Below are 18,493 nucleotides of genomic sequence, written 5' to 3'. Positions count from 1 at the left end.
TAGGCTTGGGCTGTCTTTTACCTGATCAGCTTCCCGTTCTCTACATAGTACTGCACCCGGAAATGGATGATCATGGGAGGCCCAAACTGGTCGATGCCCTAAGACAGAGAGAGACACATGCAGCCAAGGTGTGTTTAGTTCTCTCCAACATAGGCTTCAAAGACAACCACCCTCCCATCACTTGCAAGATACATTTCTAAATACAGACGGGCTCGTCTGCTTGTAGCATGGCGCTTGTAGTAGGTAGAAAGTTGTCCTACATGGGCCCCAGGTCCACATCCAACCATGAAGTTACAACACAAAGCAGGGCACCCTCCCTCTCTGGATTCTCATTCGCTGCGCTGCCAATGGCAACATAAGGGAAGATAAAAATAAATGTCATGGAAATTTCTAGCTGAGAGCCGGCTCCTGGCCCAGCTCTGTCCCCTGTGGTGACCATTTGCTCCCTATTACAAATGCTCTCTTGTTCCCTCAACATTCCACACAGCACATTCTAATACACTGCTTGTTTACTTAAATGTTGGAGTGCTTTACTCTGCAGTTGGCTTTGAAGTTGCCTTCCAGCTTAGCCCAAGAATCCTGCACTGCTGTGGGAGGACCCCCTGCACTGCTGTGGGAGGACCTCCTTCACTGCTGTGGGAGGACCCCCTGCACTGCTGTGGGAGGACCTCCTGCACTGCTGTGGGAGGACCCCCTGCACTGCTGTGGGAGGACCTCCTGCACTGCTGTGGGAGGACCCCCTCCCTGCACTGCTATGGAGGATTTGGGACTAGATGTAGTGTCATTCCTGACTCACTAGGAGATGGCAGAAACTACAGGGCCTGCCCTGTCCCCCACCTCCCCACCACCCATGGAACCGATGTTAACTATATAACGATACCATGGCACTCAGTAAAACAACAAAGGCTGGGAAGCAAGAACCATAAAAAAGCAAATTTAAAAATTACTAAAAACTCCTACAAGTTTTGACAATATTGTCACAGGAGAAAAGCAGATACTCTCTCCTGCTTTTCACTTTGAAGTGCTACCCCATGATTACTAAAACATAGATAGATACCTATCGGTTCATGCTGTCAGGTATTCACATCTGAGCCGCAAGGCATTTCAGCACTTATAATTCATTTCCCTTTTTCAATCTCTACCTGGAAATTACTGCCTATGATTTTTTTTATTCTAATGTGACAGCTAAAATACACATTTTTAAAGAATAAAGAGAATTTTGTGTATAAATGCAATCTCACCCAAGTGACTTCGTATTGTCGTACCTTGCTGGCCTCCTTTTTCCATTCTTTGGGACAATATTTATAGAGCTTTTGTGACAATTCCATATATACATGTTCATTATCTGCACAGTAAAAAAAAGAGACAAGATGTTAAAGAGAAAGGATTTGTTTGAAAGAAAAAACTATTCAGGGTTGGGGATTTAGCTCAGTGGTAGAGCGCTTGCCTAGCAAGCACAAGGCCCTGGGTTCGGTCCCCAGCTCCGGAAAAAAAGAAAAGAAAAAAAACAAAAACAAAAAAGACCAAAAAACAAACAAACAAACAAAAACCTATTCAAAGCTATAATTCCAAGGCAGCTTCCTGGTAAGTGAATGTGGCACAAGGACACAAAAAGACCGGGGGCATGAGCTGGACTTTACTGAGCTGATGGGTTCTTTTTCTTCTGCAACCCAGCTCTCACGGTCTTAGAGGATGCTATGCTCAGAAGAAATGTGGTTTCTAACAACCATGTGCCTCGCTTCCAGGATCTTGAGAAACCACAGAGCATTCATTCCTGTGGACACACAGCTCAGAGAAACACTGGTTTCACGGAAAGAAGACTTCCCGTGGGGGCAAAATGCTGACATAGCAGCAGCGCGTTCCCACTGCTTTAGAATACCGGGGCATTGGCGGCAGCTCATCTCCAAGGGTGGGCACGACACCTGCCTTCCGAAAAGTTGGCTTTTAAAATATCCATTCTATGTTCCCCACACCAGAGCATGAGCGTACCAGAATGACAAACCGTCCCTGGGTCTGCCTTTGGGATCTATCCTATCAGAAGAGAAAGGTCTTGTGGAAAACAAGATTTGACACCAAACAATCCCTCAGGTGGGGCTGGGGTGATGACCTGCTTTTAAAGTGAACAGAAAATCTGCCCACTGGAATTTACATAAAGCGAGTGGAGCGTAAGGAAACAAGCCGGCCCAAACACATTTTTTTTTTCATTTTTCTTTTGAGAGAATTTTTTGCAAAGATCTATTTCATAAGAGAAGCCCTTGACATTCCGATCTTGTACACACACACACACACTCATACTCCAGCTTTTTTTCCCACCATCATTAAAGGGATCTCTTTCTAGATGCTCCATTAAAACCTTCACAATGAAGGGATGTGCACCATACTCAGTCCAGGAAGACGTGAGCTGACTCCACAGTGAAACCCTGGATGAACACTGGCTTTGACTGGAAGATGCCATTGAAAAAGTAATGCTATGCTGTCTATAAGTGGGTTGTTCAGGCCTCTAACACAGAGAAAGGGACAAGATGTCCCGAAGACGAGAGAGGGAATGTTCCACTTAACCCAGCTCTCAGGTCAGTGAAAGCTGCCTCCTACCCTTTCACTTTCACTGGCTGAACATGACTCTGACTATGTATGGTTTGAGCTCCTGCTGGAAGCAGGATGAGCAGAAGTGAGACTGCTCAGAGGAACACATGCATATTTACAATTTTATTGAAAATACATTTTCCATAGACTATATTCGATCGTGCTTTCCCCACCGATTCCTTCTATATCCTCTCAACCTTCCCTCCCACCCAATTCCATGCTTCTTCTCATCCTTTAGAAAAAAAATTCGAGTAAAAATCAGAATATCAAAAACAAAACAAAAAAAGGCACAAGAAACTCGAACACACACACACCACACACACACACACAAAATAAAACCCATGAGAAAGCAAAATCAGAAACAATAATATACAAACAAAAGACCAGTCAAGATAAAAAATGCCCAAACAAAGCAATGAGACAAAATGTCTACAAAACCACCATTGAGTTCAGCTTGTGTTGGCCATCGGCTGCTGGGCATGGGGCTACCCTTAGGTGTGGTGTGTATCCTCAGTGAGAATCCACTAGAGAAAACCGAGTTTTCCTTTGTGAATGGCTGCTATTAGAGACAGCTTCTGGGTTAGGAATGGGCACTACCTCCTTCCTCCTCTCTCAGCCTGAGACTCTGGTCTATCTGAGACTTGTGCAGTCCTGTGTATGCTACCACAGTCTCTGGGAGTTTATGAGCACAGTGCACACATTAAATTACCTTTATGCGTCTATCACTTGACAGTGTGACCAGAGCTATCTAGCTTGAAATCTCTTTGTAGCCAAACTTGTGTAGACTAGTAGATGCAAATTGAGCACAAGAGCTGTGTTTCCCTTCCCAAACTTTGCCCTAGAATCTGCACCTCTGGAATACCCTTTATAATGCACTACTGACTGTCTGAGTGAATAAGCCAGGTTCCTCAGTGTTGGAGGAAGAAGCCATACACAAAGGAAAGAGGTAGACTGAATCTCTTGGAACTGGGCTATCACTAGAAGTGTTAACATGAGCTCATGAATATCACAAAGTCTGTGGAGAAACTTTGCCAAAAGCTAACATCACCGTAAGAACTTAAGTAATTATTGCATGCCTCATGATACTGTACACTGAGAAAGGCACATTATCATTTATCTGATATCCCCACCCAAACCATGCATAACCTGAATTGATGAGGAAACATAAACCAAGCCCAAATTAAAGGGCATTCCACAAAGTAACCTGACTGCTCCCTTAAAAGAGAAAGGCCAAGGTCACAAGGAAGGGCGAAGGGATGGCTGAGGAATATGGACTTGAACCAGGCCATCTGTGACTATGAATACCTCTAGGATCCTTGGAAAAACCTAAGGACTACTTAGCATTAGGGTATGGACTTCCTTGTTATAATGTTGCCACCATAGTCACACAGAAGATGCTGCTGGTCTCAAGTGCAAGGGATGGGAAACAGGAAGCTAGATGACAGATGGAGGGAGAAATGCTGGTGTTAACATCTAAGGAGACTCTTACTTTCTTCTTGGAACTTTGAAATTATTTCAGTACAAAACTGAAAGGATTGGGATGACATTGTGATTCTTGATATTTAGATGGATTTTAAAAAGAGTGTTAAACTGGCTGACTCTTAAAATGTCAATGATTCTGAAGAATTACATCCTTCCCAACTATTGAACAGACAGTGACAATTGCAGTCACCAATTTAAAATGGTGTGAGTGGCTTCAGTAAAGCCATCCTTCAGACCCCGATGGTGAATACGTGCTGTACGTCTGTCTAAAGCCGTGGGATACCAACACCAGGAGAGAAGCCAAGTGGGAACGATGGGTTCTGGGCGATACAGTGTGGGCTCCGTCAGGTTGGGGCCGACAGTGGGGAAGCTATACCTGCTTGGCATTCTGGAACTGCCTATACTTCCTGCTCGCCTGCCTGGGAATCCAAAACCACACTAACAAGACAAAACCTGTGAGGCAAATTCTCAAGTTCGTGTCCACCCTGCAAAGCCGGCGTGACAGCAGCTTCTTCTGTCTGTCACACTGTCTGGACAGTGAGAGAAGTCTGGTGGCATGTCTGAAGGGGGACAGCTAGCCAGCAGCAGAACCAGAATCTGAACCAGGTCACCTGACGGCTGTTCCAACACTCTTTCAGCACATCGCAAACTCTCCTTGAAAGAGCATCTTAAAAGCTCTTGTTTGGAAACCAAAGGAAGCTGTGAACTGGTTTTCTTGGCCTGACTTGTTGAACCACAGAGATCAACAGTCCGGCTGCAGGTGCAGAAGGAAGAACGCCTTTGAGAGCACAGCAAGAGTCGCCTGGAATCTGGGAGGCAGCTTCCCGCTTCTAGAACCACTGATGGAGGCCAGTCTTCCCGTTTTCATCACTCGCTACTACAGAGCCATTTGCAGAGAGCAAGTGGCTGACTTGCAGGGCCTTATTCCACGTTCCAAGGCAGGCAACCAAGCACAGATCCCACTTTGGAGGAAAGGGAGCCCGCTTTATCTGCTGACTATATTTTCTAACTTGGCAGATATTGAATTTCTAATATAATTCATTCCTAGTACAATGGTAGAAGACAATGACTGCATTTCATAGCCACAGAGCCTGATTAGAACAAAGAAAAGGATTCGAAGAAAAACAAAAAAAAATTTTTTTTTCAATTAATCCATCACTGTCACATTTCTAACTGCAAGAGAATGTGAACAGAAGAAAGGCAGTTTTACTGTGTTCAAAATCCCTGTAATGTCACAAGCCATCATCATTTGTAGTACTGTGGACAGTAATGACAAATGACAAAAAACATCTACTTTCCTCTGGGGAAGGGCTGGTCTCCATGGAGAAAGAAACAGCAGCCACAATAAAAAATCGAACCCAATACATTAAAAAAAAATGAAACAAAGTAAAAGGAACAGACACATAAATATCTACATTCATAAAATTAATTAATATTAAGTCTAAAATGTAGTAACAATAATAAAACTCTAAGTCACTAAGAAGTACATCGGCTGATACTGGAAATTCATACTACAGGAAGGATGACGAGCAGTTGGTGGGCATCTTGACAAGTAGCTCACAGAGCGTGACAGCTTTACACTTTAAGATGTCATTCACCTGGAGACAGAAGGCTAAAGATCCCAGAGACTGGACAGACACTTACTTTGTATAACACTGAGACCAAAGAGGTGACTATCCTTTAACCTGAGCAGGTCACACACCTGGACCAGCAACTGGTGACACAGAATTTTAACCTGTGGGAGGGAGGGAAAAAAGACACGAGTTAATTAAATTCAGCCGCACTGCCACAATGAGGCACAATTTAAGCTCTGAAAATATACACGGTCGCAGGACATGCTGACACCGGCAAAACCACCCATGGTTTATGGAGATCACTGCAACCTGCGGCTGTCGCAGTGACTATCAGTTTGTACAGCATGCTAATGGGGTACCAATGTAATCTTACACAAGACTCATAAATCTCATGGCAACGGGTCGGTTTCTCAGATCCTGCATGAGAAATGGGCCCCTCGGAACAGCTTGCTCCTTTAAAGGTATTTATTTGGCAAGTATGTTCTTTCTTTTAGCATTTTTTCTTACTTTAATGGATACATTTTTATACAGTATTCAATATTTTGTATAGGTATACCCTACAGCAGTGGTTCTCAAATATCCTAATGCTGTGACACCCTTTAATACCGATCCTCAAATTGTGGTGAGCCCCATTCATGAAGTTATCTTCGTTGCTCCTTCATAAGCACAATTTTGCTACTGTTAAGAATCATAATGTAAATACCTGTGTTTTCTGATGGTCTCAGGTGACCCCTGTGAAAGGGTCATGACCCCCAGGCTGAGAACTGCGGCCAGCGGAATGGATTAACTAGTACACTGCCTCACATCCTTTCTGTACGTGGTAAGAACACTTATGACCTCAGCCGGCAATGTTTAGGTATCCAGCACATTATTAGTTATGGTTGCCACTCTGCATTGTTTTCTTTTCTTGAACTTATTTATCCTGTTAGCTGAAACTTCAGATCCTTTAGCCAACAACTCCCTGCCCTGCCCTGGTAACTCCCGTCAGGCCCTGGTAACTACCTCGCACTCTGCTTCTAGGAGGTACCCTTTTATGACTGCACCAATGAGACCAGGCAGTCTGTGCCTAGCTTATGACACTTAGTACAATGCTTTGCAGATTATTGTTGCAAATGACATCTCCCTCCTGATGTGGCTTACTACTCCATCACGTGTGGATGTGCCACGCTGTCTCTTCAGTCATCAGTGGGTGCCAGCAAACTGCTGTGAACAAGGCTGCATGCAGCATGAGAGTGCAGGTGCACATCCACTACAGTGAAGGGTTTTTTAACAACTCAGTTGTGTCACGTGATGTTTTTCTGGAGCTGTCTTGTGAGAGGGCATGTGATGTTTTGATGAAAACAGACACTTGAGAGGGTCATGCAACACTTCACGGCCTTCTAGCAGAGAGATAAGCACCGAAGAACTTCCTGTGGTATTCCGGCTGCTTCTGGCTGCTTCTGCTGACTCATGCTGATTAGATGGAGCCTTGCTGTTTCTGCTGGATTGTGCCACGCTGTTACTGATTCCTGGTGTTTCCTACTGAATCGGACTGGGGTATCCTGACAAGGAAGAGTGGAATCTCCCCAAGACACTTCTAACAGGTCCACAAAACCATTTTCCTATTAACTTTCTCCCTGCTACCTCTGTCACTGGGTTGAAGTGTTCAAGAACCCTAAATAAAGTAGGTTTTGAAAAACTCTACACATACAGATGTCATTTCCCCTGAAAACCCAGGAGAGGACTGTATATTTAATGCTTTGAGGAAGCACATGCTGTTTGCCACAGGGCCACACTGCTTTACATTTTGACCAGCAGATGACAAGTGTCCCCCCCCCCATGTTCAGCAACTCTTGTCAACTTTTCTATTTGGTGAAAGCCATCTTAACACTTGTAAGGCAGTGCCTTGCTGCTGTTTTAACTTACACTTTCTTGATGCTTACTGAGGCTAAGTACTCTTTAGATACCTATCAGCCACTGTTCCATGAGAAATGTCTGCTTAGGGCATCTATTTCAAAGCAAAGTTTTCTTCTTCTTAAAGGTCTAAGCAAAATACTCATCTCCTGCCCAGTGACAGACTGCCCAGGTTCTACTTAATCAATCACTCTCTGTTACTGCTTAACTCATTCCTCCCTTTTCTGAGTCTCAGTATAATTCAACCATCCTGACATTAGTAGATATTAGGAATCTACTAATATGAGATTCTGGAGATGGCTATTCTGAATTGAGAAGACATTACACATTCTTGTTTTGTATATACGTGGGTATACGTGTTTGTATTTGTATGTGTGGTGTGTGTGTGAATGGGGGGTCAGAGGACACCCCTGTTTGAGAGTCTCCTTGCTCCTCTGACTTGAAACCCTGTAACAATCCTGTGCTGCTGCGCCAAGCTTTTACCTGGGTTCTGGGGACTTGAACTCAGGTCCTTGAGTTTGTGCAGCAAGCACTTTTACCCGGAGGCAAAATCTCCCCAGATAGTCCTGATGCTTTCTCAACTGTGAATGAAACATCAGGTGGGAGTTAACTGAGCCTCTCGGGTCTGCCTCACTGCAACTGAATCACCCAAGAGAGCACTCAGCTCAATTTTATTTCATAGGAGTAGAAAATAAAACTGCTCCAAGTCATGGGAGTGAGTAGTAACAAAGGCCGACCCTCACAAGTTTTATGTACTACAAGTTACATACATGTTAAAGCAGGGGCAACACAACCTTTGTGATTTTTGTCTGTACATGTTACATGTCTACTTACTCTCTGAGGCATTACCAGATTTCTTGTCATTTTTTTCAAGGATAACTGAAGTATAATTTCATAATTTATAATGTTAGTGACCATGATTTACTTATCTAAATTACTTAACTCTGAGTTAGTAATTTTATCATATGTTCATACAGAACTAAAACTAAGAAAACGAAAACATGCAAAATCCCAGAGGAGAGAGGATTAGACACTGAGGGCCAGAGGTTAAGGAGGCTTAGTTACTTCCTGGTGCTCTGACGATCACCTGACAGGAAGCGGTTTAAGGAGGCGGGGTTCGCTCTGGTTTGTGGTCCACTGCTGCAGGAAGACATGAGGGTGGGGAGGAGCTTGAGGCAGGGTATGGTGCATCCACAGTCAGCAGAGGTGACTGCCCTGCTCAGCTCACTTTCTCAGTTTTATTCAGTTTGGGATCCCAGTCCACGGGGGCTCACCCAACTTACGAGTGTGCCGTCCATGTCAATTAACCTAACGAGGATCCCTCGTAGACATGTTGAGTGTTTCCTGAGTGGTCCTAATACTGTCACAGTGACAATAATGATGGCTGTTTCAGGCAGGGTCCGTCTATCCAGGATCTGCACGCAGCAGGTAGTGGTGGCTACTGAAGAGCAGGAACCTGTCCCCAGTGAGCTCCTGAGGACCTCCACTGTGCTCCACTAGACGGCTCCCTGTTACCCCTATGGACACTCTAGCTTATACACATGCCATCCATATTTTTGAAATTTTATTTTATGTGCATGGGTGTTTTGCCTGAATGTATGTCTGTGAACCACAAGCATGCAGTACCCTTAGAAGCCAGAAAGGAGCATTAGCTTCCCTGGGATTGACTGAGCTCATGTGGGTCCTCTGGAAGAGTAGCCAGTGCATTTAACTTCTGAGCCATCTCTCCAGCCCTGCCATCCAGCAATTTAATAACAATGTAAGCTCCCCTCAGCACTGGGAAGACCCACTGGCTGCTGGGACTCATTACCCCGGCCCTCTGGGCTAGCTTAATCCAGCAGCTTGGATATTTACTTTGTGTCCTAATGAAGTCCTCTTTATTTCCAACACTCACTGTAAACACTGGGTTATTATTCCATCTCATAACTATCCTGTTACAAATAAGTTTAAACAACAGACTGAGAGTGAAGAGGAGAAAGGACCACGTTTACAGGCAACTCTTACATTGAACTCAGCTCCATCAACGTGAGACTTAAAATGTCTCTGTTCTGGGGCCCTTTTAACCCTTACCTTGGCTGCCTTTAAATTTTAGTTGGAGAAGGAGCAGCCAGATAAAACGTACAAGCTGCTAAATTCCACATTACAAACTGAACGTTTATAAAATAAAATATGTGGTGACTCTCGACTAAACAAGGCTGTGCCTTTCTTCCAGGCATCCCATCTAATTATTACTGTTCCGCTACTCTAAATCAAGGATCTGGAGCCTTCTGCTAAAGCTCTTTAACAATCATCAAGTAAGTATAGTGTTCTTGTTTAAAAACTATAATTAAATAAGGATGTGGCTTGAAAGCGTTACCTGCTGTGAAAACAGGATCCAGCGTTGGGTATTTGCAGACTAGAATCTTTAAAGCCACATGGCTGATTGTGAAATTTCTTAATCCCTTTCATCTTCAGGGGCAGTGGGATTTTAGAAAGCACGACATTCTCAACAGCGTAGGCTTTAGCTAAAAATACCTCTGCGTGGAGCTCTGAATTGAAATGGGGTTTGGTCCTTGCCGTGCCAACTGTTTGTTACCAGGCGAGGATGTTTGAAATAGTCTCTGGTAAGAAAGAATTGTTCGCCTAACCGCAGGGACTAGAGGTGCAAGCTCTTGGCTGTGATTTCTGCCACTCTAAAAAGTCTGTCTCTTATATTTACCAGGATTTTATTTTTTAATGTCCATTTTTTGTATTTGTTTGATGATTGATTTAAAATAGCTCCTATTAGTATAATTCATGGAGAGTCAAAATGACCATGAAGTCAACTATACCTGCCAGGGGAAAACTTTATTTTAAAAGAGTGTATGTGAGTGCACCCTGACTGCTGGGGGAGGGGCTGGGAAGGCCACTGATAAACAGTTTCGTTACAATTAATTCCTTATGCCCAACACTGCACATAGCAAAATCACCACTCTCTGCTGTGGGGAAAGGGAGCCCTGGAAGATTTGGATTGTCTTCCCAGCAAGTCTCCTGGCTACTTAAGCTCATCCTTCCCAATCTCAAGGCTTGCTGGAGGAGAACCTCGGCATGGCAGAGGAGGACCTATGTTCCCTGGAGGAGGAAATCTGGGCCTGCATGTCAGTGGCAGAGTACCCTAAGAAATGAACAATGTCCGTAAAGACTGACTTACTGAGCAACCTCATGGACAGATACTATAGAATGTTCTTTACACACGGAGTGTCTTTAAATCCTTGGCACATTCCTACATGAGGCACAGAATAGGCCCATGTCATATACAAGGGAACCAAACCCAAATAATGAACGACAAACTTAAGAAGTAGGCACAAAGCTGCAAAGGAAGTCACCGGGCAGACGGTTCAGTCCAGGTCCCCAGTACCAACAGCCTCAGTCACTGACACAGGCTCCAAGAAGGAAGAAGTGGAGCCCTTGAGTGCGGCTGGCCCACAGCCTTCCTGTCTGCCTGAGGACTTTGTCAGTCTCACCCCTACTGAGGAATTTTGTTAAATGAAGATCCCTGTGTCCTGCCCTCGACCTACATCAGCGTCTCCATGGGTGAAGCCCAAAGAGCCCCTCCTCCAATAATTCTAGTACATGATCAAGGTTTAAAGTCAGCCATCTATACACAGCAGCATATGTCTGGGAAAACTAATCCACGGCACCACTTTAAGGCAATTTTTTGCTTAATTTTACCAGAGTGAAATTGGTTAAAAAAAACAATGAAGGTTGGCAATAGGAAGAACATTTAAAACGCTAGGTATACCCCACAAAGCACCCCACAAAGCGTGCATGAACCGCCTGCCGTCTTCAGTCAGTCTGCTCTCTAATGCTACTTCCCTCAGCTGGGACTTGAGTGCCAAAGAACTCCTTTAGAGACTGTGGCCACCTCCCTCTTCTGTTCCTCACGGAGACAGATCCCATCCTGTACCTGCTGCACACACACGGACATGCTTACACACCTCACTGGGCAACACACAGAACAAAGGTGGAAGGAGCTTCCGCCATGCTTATGCTGTATGTTCTAGTATCCCTAACTACCACATGTGTGTGTGTGTGTGTGTGTGTGTGTGTGTGTGTGTGTGTGTGTGTGTGTGTGTGTATGACTTCACATAACAGAGCCATAAATTTTGGTGGATTTTTACTTTCATTTTAATTTATGTTTCTGGTAACCATACTGAAATGTTTCCAATTTTCATTATATTTTAAAAAGCAAGCCGTGCAAAGATAATAGTCTATCACCCCACATACCCAAAACCAATTCCAAATTCCTAGCTTATTACTAGAAACTCTGCCCAGAAGATAGTAAAATCCACCTAGGAGGCAGGTCTGATGATACAGATGAGCAGAATCGAGGCAACCTGAGTAAATTAAGAAACTGCTGACTGCTCAAATAAAACCAAGATACCTATGGCTACAAGCAGAACCTTGCTGCAATGTAAACTTTTAGTGAAGTTGTTTAAAGGTCATATATGTTCTGCATATCTATCCCATTATATAGAACATGGTAAAAATATACTAGCATACAAGTAGAAAAACTAACTGGAGGCAAGCTTGCCTTTGGGAGGTAGGCAGATGTTAGATGCTTATGAGTTTCAGGCCAGCCTGGCCTACATAGTAAAGCCTTATCTCAAAATAAAAAGAAAACAAAAACAAAAAAAAAAAAAAACACAAAAAAACCCTCAAAATTGATAGGTACAAAACTGATTACCATGAACCTGCTGGCAGTTTCTAGCAACTGTACTCACTGGGATGTTCTATGATTTACATATCTACTCTGATAAAAATGGAGTGACTTATGCGTGTCTTGTGTCTGTGGGACTACGGCCCAGAAAGGATCATAGCAGTCTCATTAACATTGGTCAGGAATTTCAAACGGTACAATATCCATCAACAGCAGTAAATGTGTAACAGAACGGGACGCGGCTATACGGCTGGGATTTATCTTATGAGGAACAAAACAAGTGCTGTTGTGTCGATTTCACGGGCCAGATGCTGAGTGAAAAGGGCTTTAGGATAAGGACTACATCATTCTGGGGGCAGGAAGGTCGTAACTGAGAGAAAAACTACCTTCTGATCAAAACCGTTGTCATCACTGAGGACAATGGATTGCTGACGAGGAAGAGCCCTGAAGGGTTGATGGGAAATTTCTATCTGAAACTGGGCAATGGCAACGTAGGAGCATATACTAATGAGATACACGGGCTGCACGCTGAGGGATTTTTATGCTTTGTAACGTGTTAATTGTAATTTAACCATTAAAATTACAAAGGGGAAAAAATAAAACTATTTCAGTTCTCAGTATCCAGGTTAACAAGTATCTGATTTTGACTTGAGAGACAGAGAAACATCTTAGCTCGCCCACAGCAGCAGCTCACTCTGACTTTGCTTAGACTCTGACTATTGATGACCCACAGTCAAGATGAAAATGAGAAACTTAGCAACTCTGAGCATTTAAAACACAGACACAAATAGAAATTTTATTCAGGAAGCCAAGCAATTTGAGAGACAAAAACCAATGCTCAAAAAAATGCTGCTGGGCTGGAGAGATGGCTCAGTGGTTAAGAGCACTGATTGCTCTTCTAGAGGTCCTGAGTTCAATTCCCAGCAACCACAAGGTGGCTCACAACCATCTGTAATGGGATCCGATGCCCTCTTCTGGTGTGTCTGAAGAGAGTGACAGTGTACTCACTTACATGAAATAAGTAAATTTAAAAAAAAAAAGTTTACTTCTGTTTTTAGATTTTTTTTCCTTCCTCCATCTATAGTCTCCATTCTGTTGTTTTACATTATCTTTTAGCTGAGAAAGGGGCTTCCATACAGTAGAAATAACAAAGTGAATCCTTTTCACTACAGAAACTGAGAGTGAAGGAAATTCAAAGATTTCCTTCTTCGGTGGCGGGATCTGAGGGGGAAACTGTGAACAGCGTGAATTAGAAGCTTTCCCTAGGCCCGAATGGAAATGTGGAAGAGTCTCCAAATAATTCCAAAGCACACCAAGGCTGAACACACACAAAGATAAGGAGACAGAGAAGCCCAATAAATTAATTCAACAGAAAACATTTCAATAAAGTTTAAAAACAGATTCTTTGTTTTGTTTTAGTGTTGTACCCAAAGTCCTGATTTGACCCCGGCGAGACGCTGCTGAAGGCAGCTGTGTTGAAGCCATAATGCTGTTCCCAGCCGTGTGGCGGCCTGAGCTCAACCCTGCCAGACCCCGGCTCACTCTGCAGCGCTCCCTGAACCGCCTGACTCGGGTGTGGCCTTGTGGGCACGAGCTTGCTGAAGTATTCCTAGAGGATCTACTCACATTTATGATGATGCTCACAGACTTGTCATTGGGGAGGAAAATACACACTCTGCGGCGGTCCTGCATGACTTTGTTGTTATGGAAGGTCAGTTTGTTCATTGTGTTGTGGGCTGGCCAGTGGTCAGGCAGGGTGCGCTGGGTTCTCAGCGGCTTCTCAGGCTCCCAGCGCTCCAAAGCCAACTTTCCCTCCTCATCATACGGCCGACAGAAGCATCATGGTGCCCCACAACATCGCTGTAGAAAGTCCACTGGGAGACCTGCGAATAGAGGGGAAAGAGAACCTGTTAAGAGGAGAGAGGCCAATGGCACACAACTATTCGTGCAGACACAGGGAGACAGGGAAAGAGCATTTCAAGCTGAGACTGCCATACTGGGTGCAGAGACACATTCTGTCTGTCAACTGTCTTCACCCTCCATTCTTAGACATGAGTGAATAGACAGGTGAGAGCCTAAACGTTCACAGATGGACCGAGTACCATAAGCTCAAGACGATGGATCCTGGCTGAGGAGTTTCTGGTTCACACCAGGGAGGTGACGGGGCTCTGGAGTGAACTACAAAAACAGCATCAGCAAAGCCTCTCTTCCAGGACCACAGAACTTGGATGAGTCTTGGCTTGATTGCTGGTGACTTTCATTTCACCAGATAGCTCTACAAAGGAGGCCCTGGCTGCTGGACCACTGAGCAGCGCTGCAGTGATCAATGATTTCTCCATGGCATTCCCAGGGATTATTAAATCCTCCTTGGTGTTCATGTCCCGCTTTCCCCCGTTCTCTAACTGGCTCACGAAAAGTTAATTCATTAGTTCACCAATCAAACAATACACGGCGATACGAAGACTGTATTATCAAACATGTACATATGTATATAGTTTTGTCTGCCTTTGTGTTTGCTTTTTTTTAAAGTTTTGAAGTACGGAACTTTGCTTGCAAGTACGAGACTTTCATCTCTGGTCTTCAGTATTCTATCCTTCATTTCTGCTTTCTGTCTCCGGCCCCGGTGAGACCCTATGGAATAATTTTAAAGTCCCGGTGAGTTTTTCCTTCTCCTGAGGAGTGCTTCACATGTGCTGCAGTGTGTTAAGACTAGCTGTCTGTGTCACTGGTATTTACATTATTCCTTTGCAGCTGTAGTTGCAGGACTCGCGAGATTAAGTCCAGGAATATGAAGCTGGTCTCCAAGGCAGAAGCCTGACCTATCGGCTCCTTAAAGTTCATGTGTCTGCAGCAAGAGAGAATCTACTCATAGACGGTATCAGGAGTAAATAGGATCTAAGATTTTATTTATTTATTTTATGTATGTGAGTACACTGCAGCTGTCTTCAGATACACCAGAAGAGGACATCGGATCCCATTACAGATGGTTGTGAGCCACTATGTGGTTGCTGGGATTTGAACTCAGGACCTCTGGAAGAGCAACCATCTTTCCAGCCAGATTTAGTGATTTTTAAAAATATAAATAAAACACAATCTTCAAGAAAATTACTCAAAACTGAAATTAGGTGGTAATCTTGTATGTGGTAGTTCCTTCTTTGGAAGGGGACCATCCATCACTTGGATGTTCTGTCTTCCTTAAAGGTAAAGGGTGATAGCTCCCCTTAGGTTTCCAGCACACCTTTGGAGGCCAGGGCTATCATCTTCTTTAGAAGAGTAGATGCTCAGTCCCTGAGTTCCAGAAACCACTCTCCAAGTGCAGACATTAATCTAGAAATGTACTCTTCTTGGTCAACAATGTCCAAGCACTAGCTAGAAGGATGATGTTGGCTACATGGGACTCGCACATGGGGTTAGAGGTAAATGGAGAGTCCAAGCCACAGAGACAGACTCATGACAACTACAGGCACATGTGGAGACCTTCACTTCAGTCAGGGAAGCAATCTACACAGTGCTGGGTTCCACTACACTCTCAGGGCAAATGCTGGGAGAACATCCTAAGAGCTGACCAATACCAGAGAATGACCCCCCATTGCTACTGCCAAAAATGCTCTCAACACTTCCAAAGGTACACACCCCTAAAGCAAGCCAGGCCGATGCTGGTGCACCAAAGCAGGAGAATTTCAAGTTCAAGGCCATCCTGGGCTCCTGTACATTCCAATCCAGTTCTAGATACAGAAAGATCCTATCTCATAGAGCCAACACAAGTCAGACGTAGTAGCTGGCACACGCTTCCAATCCTAGCCCTCAGAAGGATGATGGTGGCAAGCTGGGGTCAGTCCAGCCAGGGTTACAAAGTGTGACCCTGTCTCAAAAACCTGAATCTAATAAAATTCCTAAAACAGCTTAAATTTGGAGACTGAGAGCCCCCGCCCTACTTGTAACCTTTCTTAAAAGTTTACAAAGTAAGCCGGGTAGTGGTGTGCACATCTTTAATCCCGGCACCCAGGAAGCAAGAGCAGGAAGATCTCTGAGATTGAGGCCTGCCTGGCCCACAGAGTGAGTTCCAGGAGAGCCAGGGATGCCCAGAGAAAACCTTTCTCGAAAACAAACGACCAAACAAAACCTCAGAAAGTATTAAAAGCTCGGAGAAGTTGTGAAGGCAAACTGCTTAAGTCTGACCACATTTCACACACTCCCCGAGCACAGAACACTCTTGTCTCCAGAGCCTGCTATGAAGGTGAACAATGTTCTCAGGCTTATCACTTGGGAAAGGAGTTCTGAAGTAATTCTTTATCGTACTACCAATTTCATGGGGAAAGTTTTCCCATCTGTTGTACTATTCCAACATTTAGGTCTGTCTTACTACATAAATTATAAGCTACGATTGAATATATCTTATTTTAAAGTCATACCCTTAAGTGATATTAATCCCATTATAATTCCTCCTATTTAAATCTGCATTTCATTTTGAGATAGTCCTATGATTTTCCATTTTTAATTGAACCAATTAAAGCAGGACATTTCTACTGACCTACTTTTTGGAATTTAAAAGTTAAATTGGGGGAGGGCATTCTGAGATTTAGGATGGTTCCAGGGCTTCATTAAAATACACGAAAACTTCATTTGGGTACAACTTTTTTCCATTTTAAAGATTTAGTTTTATTTTAGGCATGTGAATACCCTGTCACTGTCTTCAGACACACCAGAAGAGGGCATCAGATCCCATTACAGATGGTTGTGAGCCACCATGTGGTTGCTGGGAATTGAACCCAGGACCTCTGGAAGAGCAGTCAATGCTTTTAACCGCTGAGCCATCTCTCCAGCCCACTAGGTACAACATTTACTTTATGGTTCAAACACAGTACAAAAGTCAGCACAAAGACTACTGGCGCAGATTTACAGGAGCCCAGGTCAGAGGCAGTAGCATTGTTCCACGGCTGCTCTTAACACTCTGAGGGTGACAAACCCAACACATACATGCACGCATATATGCTCGTGCATGTGCACGTCACACACTACATACTGAACAGGGTGGGATTAAGCCTTCACTGCACCAAGACAGAATTAAAGCTAGTTCAAAAGTTTCACTAAAAAGGCAAACACAAATCAAACCATAACCTATCTCTAATTCACACCAGCATCAAGTTTAAACTGGACTGTCCTGGGAAACAGTAACTAGACAGAATTTATACCACTTTGGATTGCCAAAATTGGGTACAGGGCCACTGACCACTTGTTCTATGTTCTACACTGAGCCCCAACTCAGCCCCAGGAAGACACATTCACACCCCAAAGCAATGCCTTTTTGTCCCACAGTTTATGAATAAACCAGGTAGTGACAAAAGACTGTGTTGGCAGTGATTAGACCCACAACTCTTTCCTCAAAGAGACTTACAAAAAATATACATTATTTGTATACATACAGAGTCTTCGGTATTGAATTTTTACCCACATAATACAGTTTCAGTTAGGAGGGAGGCAAACAAGGATCCTCCTCCTGGGACTACCTCCCTGAAGCTTAAGACGGTCCTTGTCGAGATCATGAAAGGCAGATGTGATTAAGAAAGACTCCACCAGCAACCAATATGGCCAGCCACTCTATTACCTAACAAAACAAAGGGAGTTATTTTGGAAAGTGGACTATGAGGACCCTACCTTCTAACTTAACTGTTTCCTATAAAAAACTTAGGGCACACAGAGCACTTAGGCCTGTGTGCTCACTACTCACTGAAAAACAGAACACAGAAGCTGCAGGCTTCTCCTCCAAGGTGGGTAACAACTCTTCGGTCAGGGGCACTGCCAAAGAAGCTTGAATACTGTCTTTGATTCCCAAAAGCACATACATGGGTGGGCAGTGACATGTCAACTCAAGGGATGATACAGCTGAATGACAACTTTAAGTACAGAAATATAGCCTATACTGTAAGCTAAACTATGTAATTAAAAAAAAAAAAACAAACCAGTCTAGAGCAGTGGTTCTCAACCTGGAGGTTGAGATCCCTTTGGGGGTGGGGGAGTTGAATGACCCTTTTGCAGGGGTCAAATATTAGATATTTATATTATAATTTTAACAGTAAGCAGAATTACAGTTATAAAGTGGCAACAAAATAATTCTGTGGTTGGGGTCACCACAACATGAAGAACTGCATTGAGGAGTTGCAACATTAGGAAGGCTGAGAACCACAGCTCTAGTATACTGTCCTAAAATGCTGCGCATGTCTTTCACAGAACAAGTGCCACAGTTTTGCTCATTTGTTTTATTAATATAAAATGTGTGCTTGCA

General features: G+C 43.8%; 1 protein-coding gene across 2 annotated transcripts in view; it reads right to left on the bottom strand.

The window, feature by feature from the left end:
* The window catches only part of Frmd6 (FERM domain containing 6), a 35,786-nt gene extending 21,722 nt beyond the window's left edge, over nt 1-14,064 (bottom strand). Inside the window, exons 1-4 of one of the 2 annotated variants that reach the window (XM_032907895.1) lie at nt 13,837-14,064; nt 5,710-5,800; nt 1,242-1,345; nt 22-98 (exon numbers count right to left, since the gene is read on the bottom strand). In XM_032907895.1, coding sequence (XP_032763786.1) covers nt 22-98; nt 1,242-1,345; nt 5,710-5,800; nt 13,837-13,935 — 371 coding nt within the window. In that variant the 5' untranslated portion in view covers nt 13,936-14,064. The remainder of the gene's footprint in view (nt 1-21; nt 99-1,241; nt 1,346-5,709; nt 5,801-13,836) is intronic. The other variant, XM_032907897.1, reaches the window with a different exon arrangement.
* Nucleotides 14,065-18,493: the final 4,429 nt, after the last annotated feature.

The sequence above is a fragment of the Rattus rattus genome, chromosome 7, assembly GCF_011064425.1.
Source record: "Rattus rattus isolate New Zealand chromosome 7, Rrattus_CSIRO_v1, whole genome shotgun sequence".
Classification (NCBI taxonomy): domain Eukaryota; kingdom Metazoa; phylum Chordata; class Mammalia; order Rodentia; family Muridae; genus Rattus; species Rattus rattus.
The sequence above is the reverse complement of the archived record's forward strand: the minus strand, read 5'-3'. Positions and strand labels throughout refer to the sequence as shown.